This window comes from Macadamia integrifolia, chromosome 10 (genome assembly GCF_013358625.1).
Source record: "Macadamia integrifolia cultivar HAES 741 chromosome 10, SCU_Mint_v3, whole genome shotgun sequence".
NCBI classification, from domain to species: Eukaryota; Viridiplantae; Streptophyta; class Magnoliopsida; order Proteales; family Proteaceae; genus Macadamia; species Macadamia integrifolia.
Window position 1 is genome coordinate 254,740 of NC_056566.1, and position 21,076 is coordinate 275,815.

Here is a 21,076-nt window from a genome sequence, read left to right on the forward strand (position 1 = left end):
CCTGAACAGGGTTCTACCCCTCCTCGGGAAAATATTCAATGTGCTTATCATAGTTGTCATAGCGCCAAGGCGAACCAAAGCATTGGAAGGCTGTCTAAGCGCTTGGGTGAGAAGGTGCCCACCGTGAGGCGAACAAGAAAACCAAGTGTTATTTTTTATATTCCCTATATTCTAACATTATTCAGTAAGCTAGATATACCTTGTATCATAAAAAATCAACATTAAGCCTCATCAAGTCATTAAAAATCAATATTAAGCCATATCAAATTATAAAAAATCAACATCAAGTCAAATTAAGTCATAAAAGAATCAACATAGACTAATGTTTTCGTTATATATTAAGTTTGACTATCAAATTCTTTTATTTTTACATGAGACTTTTTGTATTAGGTATAACATAACATCAGCTTTCCTACAAGTTTAAGATACTTAAATCTGAGTTGTAATAACAAAGTTATATCCCGGTCAAACTTAAAGTGTATGAATACTGTTAAAATCTCCTAACTGAAAATAATTTTATGGATATAAAAAAATATATATTATTTTATCGGACTTTTGGTTTTTAACAATGTTTTAACATTATGAAATTTATAAAATTTTCATAATTGAGAAAAATTCCAGCATTTAAAAGTTGAAAATTGCCTCTACAACCAAATCCAGTTTTTGTTATTCAACTGGGGGGTTGACTTTTTATCCTTTTGGAATTTGATTTTTAAGTTATTTTTATTGGATTCAAATGGTGGCATTTTCTTATTTACTTATATGATATTTGGCATAAAGAAGTGCCAAAACATAAGATGACATGCAGTGTAATAAGAGGACTGTCACCTAGGCCCCAAGCAAACCGCATGGACTCCAAGTCGTCGCCATGCCGATGCCTTGACAACTATGGTGATTATTGTGATCGCCCTTGCCATACCAGGTATACATGTTGGAAGCTCCATGTGCATCCTAAGGGTGGGCGTAATAGAAAAACTGGAAAAAAAGGCCCCCAGGCCAATCAGTCCGAGTCTGCTAACAATGCCTCTACTATTGCACCATTCTCTTCGGATCAAATGTCTGCCCTCAAGCAACTAATGGCATAGTTAGGCACTTCTCCTACTCCTCCTGTATCCAACCTTACTCAAACAGGTAGTTTCCTTGTTTCTTCCTCCCATTCTCCCTTATGGTTACTTGATTCGGGTGCTATCGATAGCATGACCAAGTAGCTTTGAGGTCTTCCATACTTATATTCCTTGTTCCAGTCTGGATAAGGTACGTGCGGCTAATAATTCCTTGTCATCGTAGAGAGGGGAAGAACCTTAATCGATTATTGCAGGGTTTTAAGGTTTATAAGATTGAGGTAGTGTGTAGGACAATAACTAGATTCGTATGAATCATCTCATTAGTGATGCCTTGCAAAGTATAAGGGAGACAAAGGAAGAGAAGTAGGTGGAGGGTGAGAGAAGCTGGAGGCTTGCGATATAGGGAAGGGGAGGAAAAGGAGGCTAAAAACCTAGATCAGAAATTTAGGCTCTGATACCATGTTAACAGCAAAATTAGGGTAGAATGCTTGAATGATCAATGAGACAATGCAAGTCTTTATTTATAATAAGCAAAAGGGAAGCAGAATTACAAATATGCACCCCTCAACTGACTCCCATTAATTAGTCGGTGGAAAGGGGAAAAGGCAGGAATGCCCCTATGACACCCTTAGTTACATATTTCAACAATCAGTTTCCTATTTCTATTATTTCTATATGTCCAAGTTTTGTAAGGCTATTTAAAGCCCATTAATCATAACAAAAAGATAGATTGAAGTTTAGGAATTTAAGTGTTTACTCATGGTTGAGATCGATGTAACAGGAGAAGTTGAGATGCCCGAAACCTGAGGGATGAGATGTGATGTACCATAATATACACAACCTCCATATATCATACGACCAAGTAAGACGACCACAGACTAAGCGACCTTGATGCAGCAACAAAGAGAGACTCCACACCCTCTTGACCACGCCCCTCCGACCAGACCAGAAATGGTTAAATAACTAGGTACTTACCATGGTTGAGTTAACCGTTACACAAGTGGACTAACTAATCAACCAAGTGGACCAACTAGCCAACAAGGACAGCTCAGCACCAAGGGGATCAATCAACTAATAAGAAGACAACTCAACACCACTATATAAAGGGGAGAGAACTCCTGAAACAGGTATGAATTTTCTAGTGGAAGACCACCTTTACTCTGATCTGAAGGACTGACTTGGGCTTCAGAGTGTTCCATCCAGAGGAAACTCTGGGCTGGTTCTCTGACTTGTGTGCAGGTTCTGGCCTATCCGAAGAACAGGTACAAGACCTTCAGGGAAGGAACGAGAAACTGCATCAACAGTGGTGCCGTCTGTGGGAACGACAAGAAAGTCATTTCTGCTGAGAAGCTGAGAAGAAGAGAAGAAAGAATATGCCGAAGGTAACGAGAGCATGTTTAATAAAGGGGGAACAGCGTTCTGGCCCGCTCCCTTTCAACCCTCAACAAGAGGTGTTAGAAGAAGTAGAGCAAGATCCGGCTGTAGAAAACGGGAAAAACCATCAAGAAGCACTAAGGGCTGTCAAGAATCAAGAATCAAGAATCGCCGGAGATGGTAACCGCCGAGCAATTTAGAGAGCTCCATGAACAGGTGAAAAATCTGGCAAAGGTAATTCGAGAGACCTCCCGGAATGCAAGCAAGGTTGCCCTGGAAGAAGGGAGTTGCCGTAAAGAGACTTCTATGACTCATCAGAGCCAACCTAGCTCAACCATGAAAAGCGAAGGAGAACACAGCTATGCGCCCTGCGACCAAAGAAGTCCTAATCTCTCGACATCTCATCAACTGAAGGGCCACCGCCGAAAAACAAAGTTCCCCGGAGAGAAGGAAGCCCAGCATAGACCCAAAAGATCCCCACCAGCCAATAAAGAAGACAAGAAAAGAAGATCCAAGAAGGGACGGAGAATGGGATGTGCCAGCCCAAAGCAAAAGACGCAGCCGAGCCACTCCAGCCTATTAGAAGCATCCCTAGATCAAAAGTTTCAAGAGTTGCAAGCTAAAGTTGAGCGAGCAATGGGCATAGAGAAAGAAATGGAGGAGCTCAAGATGTTCGGAGAAACAACCTTATCCAAAGAGATCATGCGGATACGTGTCGCTGAAACCTTCAAGATTCCAACCTTCCGACCATACAACGGAACCAAAGATCCCTGGGAGCATTTGTAGACCTACCGATCAGTAATGACAGTACACGATGCTACTGAGGCTCTGCTATGCTAAATCTTCCCAGCATCCCTCTAAGGACCGGCGGCCTCATGGTTTTCTTCGCTGGAGCCAGGTTCAGTCTACAATTTCAAACAACTGAGCAGAAAATTCTTGGATTACTTTGTTGGAAGCAAAGTATATAGAAGGACATCACAGAATCTCATGAACTTGAAGCAAAGGCCGGGAGAGTCAATCCAACAATTTGTGCACAGGTTTAACTTTAACCTGGAAAAATTGGAGGTAAGGGATCTCGATCCTCAAGTTGAACTCATGGCCCTATAAAGTGGGATCCAAGATGAGAAGCTTGTCTTCTCACTCTCTAAATCAGAACCCAAGACATTGGGCCAATTGGGAGAAAAAATCAGAAAATATATTAATGCAAAGGAAGCCACGGCTGGTCGGAAGCTCTCGAACACGTCGGGAGATCGAAGAAGGGCGTATCAGAAGGAAGACAGAAGAGCTAGACCTGGGGAGGGCAATGAAAGAAGAAAGGGCCGGAATGAATACACGGCCTTGAATAAACCAAGATCTCACATACTCATGCACATTACACATGAAGAGAGAGGAAAGATGAAAGAACCCAAGAAAATCAAGAGCTCACTAGAGAACAAAAACATATCCAAATTCTGCGAGTTTCACAGAGATCATGGTCACACTACAGAAGATTGCTGGGAGCTCAGGAACGTAATTGAGAACTTGATAAAACGGGGCTACTTAGGGAGGTTCTTGGAGAAACAATCTGATGCTTCGACCAATGGTGAAGAACAGCCAGGAAAAAGGACTGATCAATGGCGACCTCGCCAAAACAACTTCCGAACACGTTACAGAGGTCGAGAAGGTCTAGGAGCAGAGAGATGCCAACGATCTCGATCACCATGCAGAAAAGGCACCCAAGATGTAATACCACAGGAAAGCCCCACTCCTCGTGTGATTTCAACAACTGTAGGAGGACCATCCAGCGGAGGGGACTCCAAATCAGGAAGAAAATTATACGCATAAGGTGTGTTCTACACTGAACACCTGACCAAAAAAGCAAGAACAGAACAAATCATCACCTTTGGAGATGAAGACATTAGGGGGGTTGATTTTCCCCATGAAGATGCGATGGTAATAACTCTAAGGGTGGGGGCTTTTTCAATGGAAAGAATTTTGGTAGACAATGGAAGTTCAGCGGACATCATATTTTGGGAGGCCTTCAAGAGAATGGAGATCGAGGAAGAAAAATTAAGACCAGTCCACACTCCCCTGTATAGCTTCTCTGGCCCTCCAGTCAAACCAAAAGGCATAATCGAACTCCAAATCTGTGCAGGTACGGGCGAGCTCCGGAAGGCTGTCATGGTCAACTACCTAATTGTAGACACTCCCTCAGCTTACAATGCAATCCTAGGACGGCCAAGCCTGAACAACCTTAAGGCAGTGGAGCCCACATATCACTTGAAAATGAAATTTCTTACCAAGAAGGGAATTGGAGAATGCAGAGGTGACCAACGGGAGTCCATAAAATGTTACGTTAACACGCTGAAGGACACCTGCCCGTTAAATGATATACAGGTCATGGAAGTAGAGGACCATAGAGATGAGAAGGAGAGCTTCAGAGGCAAGCCGGCAGAGGAGTTAACGGTCATAAATCCGGTGGAAACGGATAAATCCAAACAACTTATGGTCGGCAAATCATTACAGGGGGGAACTGGAAAAGCTCACCACCTTGCTAAAAGAAAACCTTGACTTGTTTGCATGGTCAGCCACGGACATGCCAGGTATAGACCGAGCAGTCATCGAGCACAAACTCAACACGGATCCGACCTTCCGACCAATCAAGCAAAAGAAGAGGTCGTTTGCTCCTAACAGACAAGAGGCCATCCAAGAAGAGGTAGAAAAAATTCTCAAAGAAGGATTCATCAGAGAGATCTGGTATCCAAAATGGGTCGCCAATGTCGTTATGGTCAAAAAGTCATGTAAAATGGAGAATGTGCGTGGACTTCAAACATCTGAACCGGGCATGCCCCAAGGATGACTACCCTCTCCCAAGAATTGACATGCTTATAGACGCAACTGCTGGTCATCAACGCATGAGCTTCATGGACGCTTACTCTGGATACAATCAGATAAAAATGAGCAAATCCGACCAGCCAAAGACAACCTTCATCACCGACGAAGGTCTATACTGTTACGAGGTAATGCCATTTGGTTTGAAGAACGCAGGAGCAAGATATCAAAGACTGATCAATTCTGTGTTCAAGAACTTAATCGGAAAAAATATGGAAGTATATGTGGACGATATGTTGGTCAAAAGAAAGAAATCATGTGACCACACGGAGGACCTAAGGGAAGCCTTTAAGGTACTATGACAATATAAAATGAAGCTCAACCCAACCAAGTGCGCATTTGGAGTGACATCAAGGAAGTTCCTCGCTTTTTTGGTCTCTAACAAAGGGATAGAGGCCAACCCTGACAAAATAAAGGCAATCCTAGAGATAACGGCTCCAACAAATGTGAAAGAGGTCGAGAGATTAACAGGAAGGCTCGCTGCTCTTGGTCGCGTCATCTCAAATTCAGGAAGATACCCACCATTCTTTAAAACTTTGACAGGAGCTAAAAGGTTCGAATGGAACGATGACTGCCAAAATGCATTCAGAGAGCTAAAAGAATACCTAGCTTCACCACCACTTCTCGCAAAACCAGTAAGAGAAGAGTTGTCTTTATCTAGGGATTTCACCAGCAACAGTAAGTACCGTACTAATCAGGAAAGAAGAGCGGCGACAAAAACCCATCTACTATGTCAACAAATGCTTGATTGATGCAGAAATAAGGTATAACAGAGTAGAGAAGTCGGCCCTGGCATTAATAACGGCAACTTGAAAGCTCAGACCATACTCCCAAGCTCACACGATCACAGTCTTCACCGATCAGCCTTTGAAAAGAATTTTTCAATAACCTGCTGCATCAGGCCAAATGATTGGTTGGGCAATAGAATTGGGAGAGTTCGATGATCAATTCCGACCATGCTCGACCATCAAAGCTCAGGCACTGGCAGACTTTTTGGTCGAATGTACGATACCCAACATCAACAAGAAGAATCAACAGATGATCAGCAAAAGTAGGGAAAGGAACCAGTGACAGTATAATCAGTGAACCGACCACTCGAATGGTAATTGTTCGTAGATGGATCTTCCAGCACAACCAGAAGTGGAGCAGGGGTAATGCTCATAAGTCCTAAAGGCTTCCAAATACAATGCGCCTTAAAGTTCCTATTCCAAGCTTCCAACAACGAGGCTGAATATGAAGCCTTACTAGCAGGGGTCAGATTGGCGAAATCCCTCCAAGTCAAAAACATAAACATTTATAGTGATTCGCAGCTGGTGGTATATCAGGTAACGAGGCAGTATGAAGCTAAGGAGCATAGAATGGCAGAATATTTGAATAAGGCAAGGGAACTATTGACATGTTTTGAAACAATAAACATACGAAGAATAGCCCGAGATGAGAATACTATTGCAGACACCCTGTCGAGGTTGGCAACGACCTCATACTGAAGCATTACTCCACCGACATTCGTGGAAATACTCCCCAAGTCAAGCTTGACAAAAAAAAAAAACCTTGAGGCAATGCAAATAGACCAAAGTCAAAGTAACTCTTGGATGGACCCCATCCGCGAGTACTTAATCCAAGGATCTTTGCCCTCTGATACCAAAGAAGCTTGAAAGATAAAACAGCGAGCAACAAGATTTATGATCCTAGACAATGAAACGCTTTGCAAAAGGTTATTTTCTAGCATATTGCTCAAATGCTTGGACCACCGAGATGCGGAATATACTATCAGAGAGGTACACGAAGGGATCTGCGGTCAACACCTGGGAGGATGAGCACTAGCACACAAAATCCTAAGGCAAGGATTATATTGGCCAACAATGACCAAAGACTCAATTGGGTATGCTAAGAAATGTACAAAGTGCCAGTTCCACGCTAACATTCCCAAGCAACCAGCCACTCAGCTCAGCACATTGAATAGTCCCCTTCCGTTTGCAATGTGGGGCATGGACATACTGGGACCTTTTCCATTGGCTAGTAGATAGAGAAAGTTCGTGGTCGTAGCCATCGACTACTTCACAAGATGGGAAGAAGCAGCGGCATTAGCAACTATCACAGAACACAACACATCAAGCTTCTTCAGAACAGCCATCATCTATCGATTTGGCATCCCTTGAATCCTTATCACAGATAATGGCAAACAATTTGATAACAAGAGTTTCTCCAAGATATGTGAGGATCTGATGATCGATCACAGGAAGACCTCCATTGGATATCCCCAAACCAACGGAATTACAAAAAATGCCAATCGAACTCTACTCTAGGGAATCAGAAGAAGGTTAGACGAGGCCAAGGGCAAATGGGCAGAAGAACTACTGATTATACTATGGGCACACAGGACCACGGAAAGAACAGCAATAGGTGAAACCCCATATTCCCTCACATATGGAACTAAAGTTGTTAGCCAGTCAAGGATTAAAGTATCGGTATCGGTCGCCGTATCGATCGGCCAAAATTAAGATACGTATCGGAGGATATAATATCGTATCAGAGATACGCTAAAGATACACACATAAATGGATAGGAAACATTTTTTTAAACACTTTCGCATAAAGAATTTGTTAAAAAAAAACTATTGATAACATGTATTATGCATAAATACCAAATTGAGGGTATCGCACTAAGAATTCAAGGTTTGTAGTTGTCCCATAAATGTACAATCCTTGTTCACAACCTTGCTTTCCACTTTAGTTAGAGAGAAATATGGCTGACAGCAACTTTGGAACAAAAACCCCTCAAAAAATCGTGTTTTTCTGAAAAATTACCCATCTTAGCCATTATATGATCGTAGCGCACTGTATCGGTACATACCAATACTCACTGACACGTGCCGATCGATATTCACCGATACATACCGATACATACCAAATCGTACATTTTACCTCGATTTTATATTTTCCATAGTCGTATCGGTGCATATCGTATTGTATCGATGTGTATCGGTGGTGTATTGATGCATATCGGTATGTATCGTGGGATATATATCGATAAGAAAGGATTTTAAAAATTCCATGTATCGTATCGGTGTGTATTGTATCAGTCGGCTAAATTTAAGATACGTATCGAAGGGTATCGTATCGGTATTGAAGATACTTTAAACCATGAGCCTAGTAGAAATCGGAGCAATATCACTTCGGATAAGCACCTTCAACGAGCAAAGAAACTCAGAAGAATTGGAGAACCTGGACTTACTACAAGAGGTAAGGGACCAGGCACAGGAAAAAATGGCGATATACCAGCAGAAGGTCGCTCGACATTTTGATTCCAAGGTCACTGAAAGATTATTTCAACTCGACGACCTCGTCCTCAGGCAAACGAAAATCAAGGACCCGCAAAATCAAGAAAGTTATCACCTAACTGGGAGGGACCATACAGGATCATAAGGATCATCAGGCCAGGCACTTACCACCTTGAGACTTTAGAAGGAAAAAGAACTGAAAGGTCGTGGAATTCTATAAATCTCAAAAAATTCTATCAATAAAAGTACTATTCAAGGAATTTCTCTCTATCTGACAAGAAAAAAAAAAAAAGAACACTCAGAAGTTCCTGCCTCCCTAAACCATGAGGACCTTGCGAGCTTCCACGGTTAAAATCTCCTGCCTCCCTAAATCATGAGGACCTCGCGAGCTTCCACACTCAGAAGCTCCTACCTCCCTAAACCATAAGGACCTTTCGAGCTTTCACGGTCAGAAGCTCCTGCCTCCTTAAACCATGAGGACCTTGTGAGCTTCCACGGTTAGAAGCTCCTGCCTCCTAAACCATGAGGACCAGCTTCCACACTTAGATGCTCCTGCCTCCAAAATCATGAGGACCTTGCAGGCTTCTACACCCAGAAGCTCCTATATCTAGATCACAAAGACTACAGTAATATAAAAAGAAGGGGAGGAAAGAATTCATCAAGGGCAAAAATATCCTTAATATTCCAAGGAACCAGACGACATTCACATTACAAAAACTGTTTCTTCCTTTCTAAGGAAAAAAAAAAAGGGGGAGAGAAGAAGCAACAACTAACTATTACTACGCATCCAGAGTTAGAAACAACTTCAGCAGGCAAGGAAGCACCAGGAACGGCGGGAGCAAGGGTCTCCAAAGGGGTAGACATAGCACGAGGATCAGCAGGCAACGGAGATTTCTTAGAAGAAGCATCATTAGAACCAGCATTAGCAAGAGTAATTGAAGTAGGCAAAGCCACAACAGTGGAGCTAGAGGAAGACCACTCATCCAGCGAAATATGGAAGCATTTTATCTTGTCCCATTCTTGAGCAAATCGGCTCAGGTTAAAATCAGGTTGACGAGCCCATACTTCTTCACGGATGAGCAACATACCCTTAAGATACAGCCGAGCTCCGCGAACATTAACCTCGCGCTCAAACTGCTCTGACCGCTTATACCTCTCTATCGACTCTTCACGGCCATTGTTATAGGCACTCTTGGCCTCATATGCAGACCTCTGAGCTCGGCGCGCCTCAGTATCAAGGGCATCTTTCAGCCGAGTAATCTTCTTTGCTTGCTCCTCACTCTCCGCCCTCTTATGCTCCAATTCATTCTTAGCACGCAAAAATTTGGCCACAACCTCCACCTTGCTCACCTCCAAGTCAGCATAACGATTCTTCAAACTTGCCATCTCTTTTTCCCTCAAAGCATCCTCCATCTCAACCGAGCTCCACACCTTATCCAATTCTTCAAACTTAGTCCTCCATTTATGAGCCACCACCTAAGCCTCAGTAACCTTCTTCCTCAAACTCTTAGCCGATCAGTAATAATCATCGGCACGCCTCAACAGCTCTCCTATAAGGGCTTAACCCTTCGAAAACCAAAAAGGGAGTCACGCAGCAAAATAGAAAATAACCACACAATAAAAAAAATTTAAAAAAAGGGTGAAAGGAACTCACGACGGCAAGGTGGGTATATCCTTTGCCCAGCAAAGATTGAAATTTCCTCCCCTTATAGATGGCCTTATCCTTAGGGAGGGCACCCTCAATCACCACCCTCTCGGCCAAGGCAAGATCATCAGTAACAGACTGACATAGGTCACCCCATACTGAGGAATATACACCTCCTGAGAGGAAGTATCTACGGCCTTTCCTTTCTCCTCGCGAGACTTCTTAGAAGCTTCGCGATATGCTCAGTAGCAGCTTTCTTACCAGCTTTAGTGGGGTCGACAGGAATCAAACCCTCCTCCACAAAGTCCTCAACATCAACTGAAAGGGCACCAGATCCACCTAAAGAACTAAGGGCCTCATCTCCATCAACTTCAGCGCCCTCCTCAGAGCCAACAATCTCTTCAACATCATCACACCCTATTCTCCTTCGTTTCCGACCAACCCTGGCAGCAAGGGGAACACCGTCCTCCGATGACTCAACAACAACGGAAGGAGTTCCACCCTCCGCGTCTTCCTCAAGAACCTTATCAACCACATCTCGGCTCATCTGAAGATCAGCAATACCTCCACTAACATTTCCTTCTTCCTCTATAAGATCCAGAATATTGATCATATAGTTCAGGTCCATAGGAGCTGCGAGCAAAAATACATAACGTGTATAAATATACATATAAAGAATATATATGCACGCAATAATAAAAAAAAGACACTTATCGACCAAACAAAAATCCCTCACCCGGACTCCGACCATATCGGGCCAAATATTGGTCCTGACACACAATTGCGAGGCAATAACCATCCACACTGGTTTTTCCAGAAGCGACAATACCGTATTCTCCTCATCTCTGAGGGTAGGTTGCCCGTTAACCTTGGTCATATTCACCAACGACCACCTAGTTGGAATCTCGTAAGGATGCGAGGTACGAGCAAAGAAAAACCCATCTTTCCAACGAGGATTGGAGGTTGGCAGAAAGCCGACCACCAAGTGACTTGCGTCACGCCATCTAAAATAAAACCACCCAGGAAATACGTTGTGATTCGAAAGTGAATACACTATGACAAACAATCGGACAGTAGGCTCCACCTCTAAATCCCTCAGTCAAACATAAAAACCCAGTAGAATGGACCAAGAATTGGGGACCAACTGAGCAGGAATAATCCTATAATGACTCAGCACTTGACATACAAAGGGAGCCAGGGGAAGGCGAACACCGTTTATCAGGGCATACTCGTACAGGCATACTTTCCCTTTACTAGCAACATGGTCCCTGTCATCAGCACCAGGGGCTCGAAGCTCCACAGAATCGAGAATGAAATACTGGACTCGAAATCTTTCTATATCCGCGAAGGTCACCACCGACCTCACCTGACCCACGGACAACCCAACGGTAGGATCACTCATGCTAGGGTTAGAGAAAGTAACCCGTCGACCCTTTTTTGGAGTGGCAGCCTTTACCACTATTTTTCCCCGAATAATTCCTTTACCGCTGACGGAACGGGAAACTCTCTCCACAGGCCTGGAGTCGCCATCAAACTCAGAAGTTGTCTTAGACCCCATTACAAAGCAAATAAAAGAGAAAGAACAACGAACAGAGAAAGGTGATAGCAAGGAGAGGTGGTAACTTACCAAAATAAGCGAAAACACCCTTATAAAACTCGAAAACAATCGCAACACCAGGAGACGAACAAAACCCTTTGAAACCTTTAGAAAATATGAATCATTTTTGCTATAAGGCGCAAACCAGGAAAGACGATAAAAACCCCAGCGAAAGCACAAAATTGCCCCAGGACAAGACACCCGTCGGATTCGAATTCTTTTAACGGTTTGGATCCCAGAATAGACTAGGAATCCTAGTCGATCACAAGAGTTTTAGTAGAAAAAAGACACATGGCCTGCCCAGCTTCTGATACAAGATGACACACGTGATATATCAACCATCTCCTAGATTTACGGAAGGCGTTTAATGATCTGCAAAAGGCAGATTAAATCCAAAGCCTCACCAACTAAAGAACACTTTTTTGTACTCCCTAGATTTCTCCTTCCTCGAAACACTAGTGAGTAGGGGGGACATATGATATACCATAATATACACGACCTCAATATATCATACGACCAAGTAAGACGACCACAGACTAAGCGACCTTAATGCAGCAACAAAGAGACTCCACACCCTCTTGACCACGCCCCTCCGACCAGACCAGAAACGGTTAAATAACCAGGTACTTACCATGGTTGAGTTAACCGTTACACAAGTGGACCAACTAATCAACCAAGTGGACCAACTAGCCAACAAGGACAGCTCAGCACCAAGTGGATCAATCAACCAATAAGAAGACAACTCAACACCACTATATAAAGGGGAGAGAACTCCTGAAACAGGTATGCATTTTCTAGTAAAAGACCACCTTTACTCTGATCTGAAGGACTGCCTTGGGCTTCGGAGTGTTCCATCCAGAGGAAACTCTGGGCTGGTTCTCTGACTTGTGTGTGCAAGTTCTGGCCTATCCGAAGAACAGGCACAAGACCTTCAGGGAAGGAACGAGAAACTGCATCAACAAGATGTACATACCCTAAATTCTTCTCCCCCCTTCTCAACCCCTCCCCCGTCGATTCTCTTTTCCATTTCTTTTATTTTCTTCTTTATTTGAATTTGTGAGTGTTAGAGGGCCTACTACAAGAGTATTTGAAGATCCGAAGCCCACCCACAGATCATATATCACAATCAGCTTAAGAGGACAGAATCGATTAGAGTTGTCAGGGTTGTGAAGCCTGGTCGATTTCTTCAATATCTCCCAGTCCAGCCAGCCATTAGCTAAACCCTTTTAGGGTTTTATTGAGGCCCCCAAGGGCTACCTTCAACCCTGGTTTAAAGGCCAGCCAAGGCTTGTAGCTGCTGCTACTGCAGAACTTTCATGAAGTTTCCTTTTTCTTTCTTCGGGCATAACTACCCAACTAGCCATCAGTTGAGGCTCATCATTTGAAGGATAGTTGAGCATCACACGAGGGACTAAATTTAAGATTCGTCAAAGGCTGAAATCTCAAGATATCGAAAGTTGTCAAAAGTTCATGTCAACAGCGTAACTCTCAATTTAACTATCAGAATTGTCTAATCTTTTGAGAGCTTGTTGACCCATTTAGGACCTTCATCTACTCCAAATTTCAGCTCCATCTAAGCCATGGTTTGTGAGATCTCTTATTTTTTTGCTATTCAGCCAGATTTTCAGATCCTGCCTAGGATTAGGTCCTTTGTGATTTAGTCTTACAATCTGAGCCACGGTTTGTGAGATCTCATATTTTTTTCCTATTCAGCCAAATTTATCAGATCCAGCCTAGGATTAAGTCCTTTGTGATTTAGTCTTACATCAGGGGGAGCATTGGAAAATCTAATGAGGGAATTCTGATCATGTAGAAGTAAAATGACAGCAGTTTCAACATAGCATATACACAGTTTAGGTGGCATCCTTTTGTATGCATCAAGAGTAGCTTTCACATTAATCAACAAGGCCATATTCATTACAACTTTTGGCTACCACCAACTATCAACCCAACCATCTGACAAACAGGTTTGATTCAGGTTCAGAAACATTTATTGGATAGGTGCACTCAAAGTAAGGATGCGTGCGGTAGTCATCCAGAAAAAGAAATGTTTTCCCGTTCTATGGGAAGAAAAAAAGGGAATAAAGCTTTTGGTGTCAACTTGGTGTTTTTCGGTTTTTTTTTTCTAATGAAAAGAGAAAAAAAACGCTAGAAACACAAAATGATGGAACGAAGGAACTTTGTGTTTTGTTCCAAATGCAAAAAAAGTGAACAACTGGGTAATTGTTCCTAAAACAGGTTCACCAAACACCATTTTTTTGTTTTAAAACGGCATTTTGACACAGAAAGTGAATTCTGTTTTTGACACAAAACATCGCTTCTGGAACTGAATGACTACCAAATGTAGCCTAAAACTCTTGTTTGGATGAAACACTAATGCGGGACCGGTGGGTCCCAAAGACCCAAGTCGGATGGCTGTGGGCCAACTTAAACAAATAACACAAATATCATATTCAATGGCAGTTTTGCAATATACCACAACTCTTCAAAGGGTTAATAGTAACTAAAGAAGGAAATAGATTTGAAGGGACTTACCATTGGTTGTTTAGGGACAAGCTAGGAATAGCAAACAATTTAATGGCAGGGCATAATAAGGAGGGAAAGTAGGGGCAACAATATGGAGGTAAAACAAAAGAAAGACTTTTACACAGAAGACAGACCTAAAAGACTTTTTGAATCCCCACTTTAGAAGAAGAGAGTAACGTATAAAAGGGGAGGGGGTAATCTTGGAATGACAAACACTTAGTGGCAGGCCGAAAAAAGGACTACCACATAAGACAAAAATACTAAAGGACAAATAATTAAAGAGACAGAGACAAAAATACCTTAGGTCCAAGAGGTAAACAAGACAAAAGGGGAATTAATTTGTCAACATGGGAAACATATTGAGGGAAAGAAGGTAATAAAATCAAAGCAAAGAAGAGTAGTGGAAAGGTGGGATAAAAGGGGTTGTCTTCTCCAACCTCCAGCCAAGAAACAGAGGCGGTGGAACAGTTCCAAACAAATCAACAGTGCTCTTTCAATCAAGTGTGACTCAAACTGAAAATTTAGGGGATGATTCCTAACCCACTAACCGAAATCAGTTAACAAATATCCTGAATCAAGGCTGGCAATAACCTTCAGTTCAGGCCTGAAACTTGGTTTCTTTATCAGGTTGAAGGAAGGCTTTGGAGATGGAGCGTAGGGAGTTATTTCTCCCAAGGGGAAGGAACCTACGACCAGGGCCTCAAAGCTAATCAGCCATGGCTGATGATTCAGTGAAGCCTTCTCCTAAACCTGGTAGTATCGCCCAGAACAGGGTTTTAGCAGCAGCATAAAAGACAGGAGGCAGACAGCAAAGAAGGGGAAGGAGACTCGCAAGGAAGAAGAAAGGGGAAGGGATTGTCTCGCTGGACAAGGAGGGAATAAGAGAGAAGAAAACAAAAAGACAAAAAGGATAATAATTTCTTTTTGATATAGACAGATCGGCCTTCACGCGATGGAAATTACCCACTCGATCGCTGCTCTTCTTCCCTTTCTTCGGAGACGGCGATGATTTTGACTCTTTTTCTAAAATATAGTTGGGTCCGATGGATTCGAATATTTCATAGTGAGATCCAACTATGAGCCGTCATCACGATCTCCGTGGGTCCCGTCAGGAGCTTCGAGGCAGCGTAGGAATTTCGAAGCTGATAAATGAGTTGTTTGGGATGGCTGGTGCGTCTTGGTGCAACTCGTCACGGCAATAGAATTGAAAAAAGGACCATCAGGCAAATAGTAGGCTTGGAAAGAATTGAGGTGCGAGTCAGAACTCTACCACCAGTCATGGTAAGCTAAGGTAAGGTAGCGAAGCTAAGTAGCAGTAGCTGACGTTCGCTGAAACCATAGCCTCATTACCATTACCGTCTTTATTGCTTGAGCAGGAAACTTGCTTGCTCCCCTTACTAATTTCCTTGCAACACAATCAAAAAAACTATAGCTTTCACCCTGCTCTACTATACGTATAGGAGAATAGAAAAGACTTGGTGTATAATCCATCCCTTCATTCCCACTATAGTCCATTACCAAGCGAGTAGGGGAACCGTTCCTTCCGTTCAGTAAGGGAATACAAGCATTACGGGGGAGTTTTATAGAACATGAATTTGACTCTTTGCGAAAGTAATGACCTTAGCTTATATAGATAAGGAAGAAAGACACTCATTGCCAGAAGGACCATGCACCAAATAATGACATTGACCAGAGAAAGACGTTGCTGAAAGACCAGATATCACACGTACCGAACGACAGATTGACATCGATCACCTTTCTTTACAAGCACGAGTTGATTGCCCGAAAGAAGTGATGCAGTTAAGTATAGTTGGAGATGCATGTTTTTATTGTTTTACCAAACCCTTGTTGTTTATTGGGAAGTGCCTTAGTGAAGTTGCTTGTGAGACAAAACCACCAGGTGCCTTAAAGGTCGTAAAGGGGGGGGGGCAGAGGGGGAAGTCACGCACTTTAAAAAATCAATTATTAAATCATTAATCTCCAATATCCCCATAACTTGGGATACACGTAACTTAAACTAAACTGAAATTAAAGATTCCTAATTAAAGTCTAAGACTAAAATAGAAATAAAATCTCCTAAAACCTAGACTAATAGAATTAGAAACAAAGCAGGACTCAAATAAGAAATTTCAAACCTATCTGGAAACTTCCAAATCCTAAAAGATTCTAAAAACCTTGAACCCAAATCAGTAACTTTGATCCAAAATTGGATTCAGTTCTTGGTTTGGGCTCTCGAACAGGTTCGGGTTGATTCGTCGAAGCGATCCTGCATCAATTCCCCTGATGTTAAGAAAAACTCGTCCGCGAGTTTTAGAGAGAATCAGCACACTCGATTAACATCCATGATTAATGGCTTCGATGCGGTAAAGATCCAACACATCTCACTATCTCTTAATGGTCCTCAACAAATATAATTTGGATTGGAATCATATGGAAGGGCTTCACAACTAAAATTGGGCCATCGATTAGTTCTTCAAATGCAACCTTCATCGGGTCATCTAGTTCATCTTGAACATCGTGACCTTGTTGTACGCTTATGTTTAGAATGGTAGTCTCTACGGCAGAGGCATGGTAGTCTCTACGGCAGAGGCATGCTATAATGGCCTCTAGATGGGCAACTTTAAGCAATTCTAAATTAGCTTAGAGAGTTTTCAAGGCTTCTTCATTCCATTAATGAGAGTATTGTTCCCAAGGCGTCATCGCAGTGTCATGAATAATGTGACCTTAGTGTCCGTCTGGGTTCAAAACATGTCTCTATGGCAGCAAGTCTTGTGGTAATGGCCTGGAGGGTAACAACTTGAGCTTCTCTGTCTGTCCTACTAGCAACTAACTCTACATACACAGCTCTAAGCACTTTCACTTCTCTTCATCTGTCAAAGTAACCGAGTCCATTGTTCGGATGAGGGGGTGGTGTAAGCAACCACTAGAGTAAATGAATCAGGAAATTTGCCCTAGTACCAAATAATGCGAGGTCAATGGGTCCCAAAGACCCAAGCATATGGTTGTGGGCCCACTTAAACAAATAGCACAAATATCATAATCAATGGCAGTTTTGCAATATACTAGAACTCTCAAAGGGTTAGTAGTAACTAAAGAAGCAAATGGATATGAAAGGAGTTACCATTGGTTGTTTAGGGAGAAACTAGGAATAGCAAACAATTTAATGGCAAAGCGTAATAAGGAGGGAAAGTAGGGGCAACAATAAGGAGGTAAAACGTAAGGACTTTTACGCAAAAGACAAAGACCAAAAAGAATTCTTGAATATTCACTTTAGAAGAAGAGAGTAATGTATGAAAGGGGAGGGGGTAATCTTAGAATGACAACCACTTAGTGGCAATGTGTAAATAAAAAGGTAAAGGAGGGTATTAATCAGGAATAAAAAAGAAGGCTTCGGAGTTGGGGCGTGGGGAGTTACTTCACCCAAGGGGAAGGAACCTACGACCAGGGCCTCAAAGCTAATCGGCCATGGCTGATTATTCGGTGAGGCCTTCTCCTGAACCTGGTAGTATCGCCCAGAACAGGGTTTCAGCAGCAGCATAAAAGAAAGGAGGAAGATAGTGAAGAAGGGGAAGGAGACTTGCAAGGAAGAAGAAAGGGGAAGGGATTGTCTCTCTGGACATAGAGGGAATAAGAAAGAAAAGCGGGGGTGGGTGGGAAGGGGGAAGTCACGCACATCAAAAAATCAATTCTTAATTCACTAATCTCCAATATCCCCATAACTTGGGTTACGTGCTTAATTTATGCAAAACTGAAATTAAAGTATGAGACTGATAGAAATAAAATCTCCTAAAACCTAGACTAACAGAATTAAAAACAAAGTAGGACTCAAATTGGAAACTTCTTACCTATCTGGAAACTACCCAAAAATAAAAAATTACAAATATTCCCCAACAAAATAAAATCCTAAAAGATTCTAATAACCTTGAAACCATATCAGTAACTTCGATCCTAAATTGGATCCAGGTTTGGGTTGATCCATCGAAGCACTCCTGCATCATACATGGCAGGAGATAATCCTATTGAGGGTTTATTGACCATCTCAGAAGTACCCAAACCCATAAACATATAATGATTAATGACAAACTATTCAATATAAAAAACATACATGCAATCATGCTTTATTACATGTAAGTAAGCATATGTATGCTTTATTGATTTCCCACGAAATTTCTGACTGGTCCCATACTCCCATCATCTATAATTAGATTCAAATTTACTTTGGCCAGAAAAATGGCACGACCAATAATTTGAGCATAGAAACATAGTTGATATATTCTAAATTCATTTTAGCAACAGCAAAAAGTGTCTTGCCTTATTGATATTTACAAGTAAAATTTCTATCAAATATTTGAACTTACAAGGCAATGGTATGCAACATAATAAGCATATTAACATGATAATGGTAATGAGAGTAATATCAGCACCTCATAGAGGATGAGACCAAAAGAGAAGGCATCAACGCTTCTGTCAAATATTTCATCTTTATAAACCTCAGGTGCCACATAAAGACCTACAACAAGGATAAGGTGAAAAAATGTTATCAAACGCATTAGTAACCCAAATTATTTTGTCAACATACATAACAATTAAGGGGAATTTACTATCACTCCCCTACACTTGACCTATATTTACTAAAACTCCCTGACCTTTTACTTTTTTACTGATACTCCCCTGATTTTTTATTTTTACATCTCTTTCTCCCCTTGCTCTTTTTAAATGCCCAGATTACCCTTCCTTTTCACTTGTAACCTATTACACTTTTTGCATATTGATTGGTTTAAAATATGGTTTGAACCAAACCACTTACAAGTTTTGTCTCATCCAATCATCAAGATATTGACATAGTTGATGTGTCCTTAAAGATATTATTTATTTATTTATTATTATTTTTTTAATTTCGTCTCATCCAATCATCAGGGATGTTATTTATTTATTTATTATTATTATTATTATTTTATGTCATCCATCATCACAAATTTAGCATTCTATTTTTTTATTGGTATTAGATTTGTATCGGTCTCAACCAATCTAAGGTTAAAAAAAAAAAAAAAAAAGTGTGTGGTACCGATTGGAACATATGATACCGATATAGATATAGATCGGATCCAAAATTATTCTTTTTTGAATTTACAATATCCATGATGATTGGATGAGACAAAACTTGTTTGTGGTTTGTTTCAAACCCAATCAATTTGAAAAAAGGTGTAATAGGTTACAAGTAAAAAGGTAGAGTAATTTGGGCATTTAAAAAGAGTAGGGAAGAATGAGATAAAAATTAAATGGAAAGGGAGTATCAGTAAAAAAGTAAAAGGTAGGGGAGTTTTAGTAAATATAGGTCAAGTGTAGGTGAGTGATAGTAAATTCTCCTTGATAGGTGAACAAGAAATTTTAATTTAGATACAGAAATGGATTGTAAAATCAGATAAAAGAAGATTATATGTAGTAACATGTAATTGAAAAAACAAAAGTTCTTGCATCCATGGTTTTTAAGGCGCTGCTAAGGCATCTCCTTACTAGCGCCTTGGCGCTGATGCGGTCTAGAGATGGTAAGGCAGTGCTTCGCCTAATGTGAAGTGGCGCCTTATAGTGTTTTTTTTTTTTAAACACATTTTAAAATTACTTAATGAAGATTCCAAATATAGATTTTTTATTGGTAGGTATATGGTTTTGTTAACACTTGAGATGTATGGGATCAACTTTACTCCACCAAAAATAACCAAAACAAACAAATCAAAAACACGATTCACAAACAGGGTTTAGATTTTGTCAAGGGTTTTAAGAAAGGGCTTTGAGAAGAAATCAAGGAACAAGGAAGAACCACTGATCCAGGCGACCATTTTGCTCTGGCAGCAGTGAGCTCACTCCGGCAGCGGTGAGTTTCATTCTTCTTTGACAGGAGTAGAAATATAGGGGATGACCATAGGGCTTAGGCACTCATTTTGGCATCATAGAGGTAAGTATAATAAATACTTGTATTTTTTATGTCTTCTTTTCTTTATATTTATAATTTAGTTTCATAATTATGTATTTATATTATATGTTAATATTTTGTTATGATTGATGAAGATGAACTTAGTTTATTCACTTTATTGATTTGTTTTCTTGATGAATATCTTACATTGGTATGAATATGAACTTTTAATATTTATTTAACATATGAGTAATAGGATTCAACTAGAATTTGAGCCAAATAGATTGGTTTTATAAAAAAATTACACAGGAACGTTTTAGTCAATAAGGCAACGCTTTATGCCTGCCTTATGGCTAAGGTGCTCCGAAAGACCCTCAAACGCCTCCGTCGCCTTACCGCCTTAAAAACTATGCCTGCATCAGCTAAAGCAGGAAGCATGGAAAAAAATTATGGTACCAAATACATACTACTTACTGAAACTATTTAAGAACCAATTAAAAGCATCACTTATATACCAAATCAACGAAGAAACCAAACTGAACCAGCCACATCGGCCAGTTCTGCCAGGGTTCCAAAACATGGATCCCTAGCAAGATCAAACTCCATTGATCCTGCTAGGGATTCATAGCCGGCTAACCTTGATCAGATCGATCCTCCAATCCATGTACCTCTACTGGTCTGGCACCTTCGTCCCCCCTGCCTCTGTTATCAAATCTTTTGAAGGTCTCCTCTGCTCCTTCCTCTGGAAAGGTTCCGACTCCTCCAAATTCCTTAGGCCCCTCAGCTGGAAGAAAGTCTGCCTTCCCTC

The 21,076-nt window shown here is 41.3% G+C and overlaps 1 protein-coding gene across 2 annotated transcripts in view; it reads right to left on the reverse strand.

Annotated features, from left to right (window-relative positions):
* Positions 1-21,076, reverse strand: part of LOC122091326 (integrin-linked protein kinase 1-like) — a 119,221-nt gene that overhangs the window by 27,492 nt on the left and 70,653 nt on the right. For both annotated transcript variants that reach the window (XM_042661195.1, XM_042661194.1), the window contains one exon: positions 18,782-18,867. In XM_042661195.1, coding sequence (XP_042517129.1) covers positions 18,782-18,867 — 86 coding nt within the window. The remainder of the gene's footprint in view (positions 1-18,781; positions 18,868-21,076) is intronic.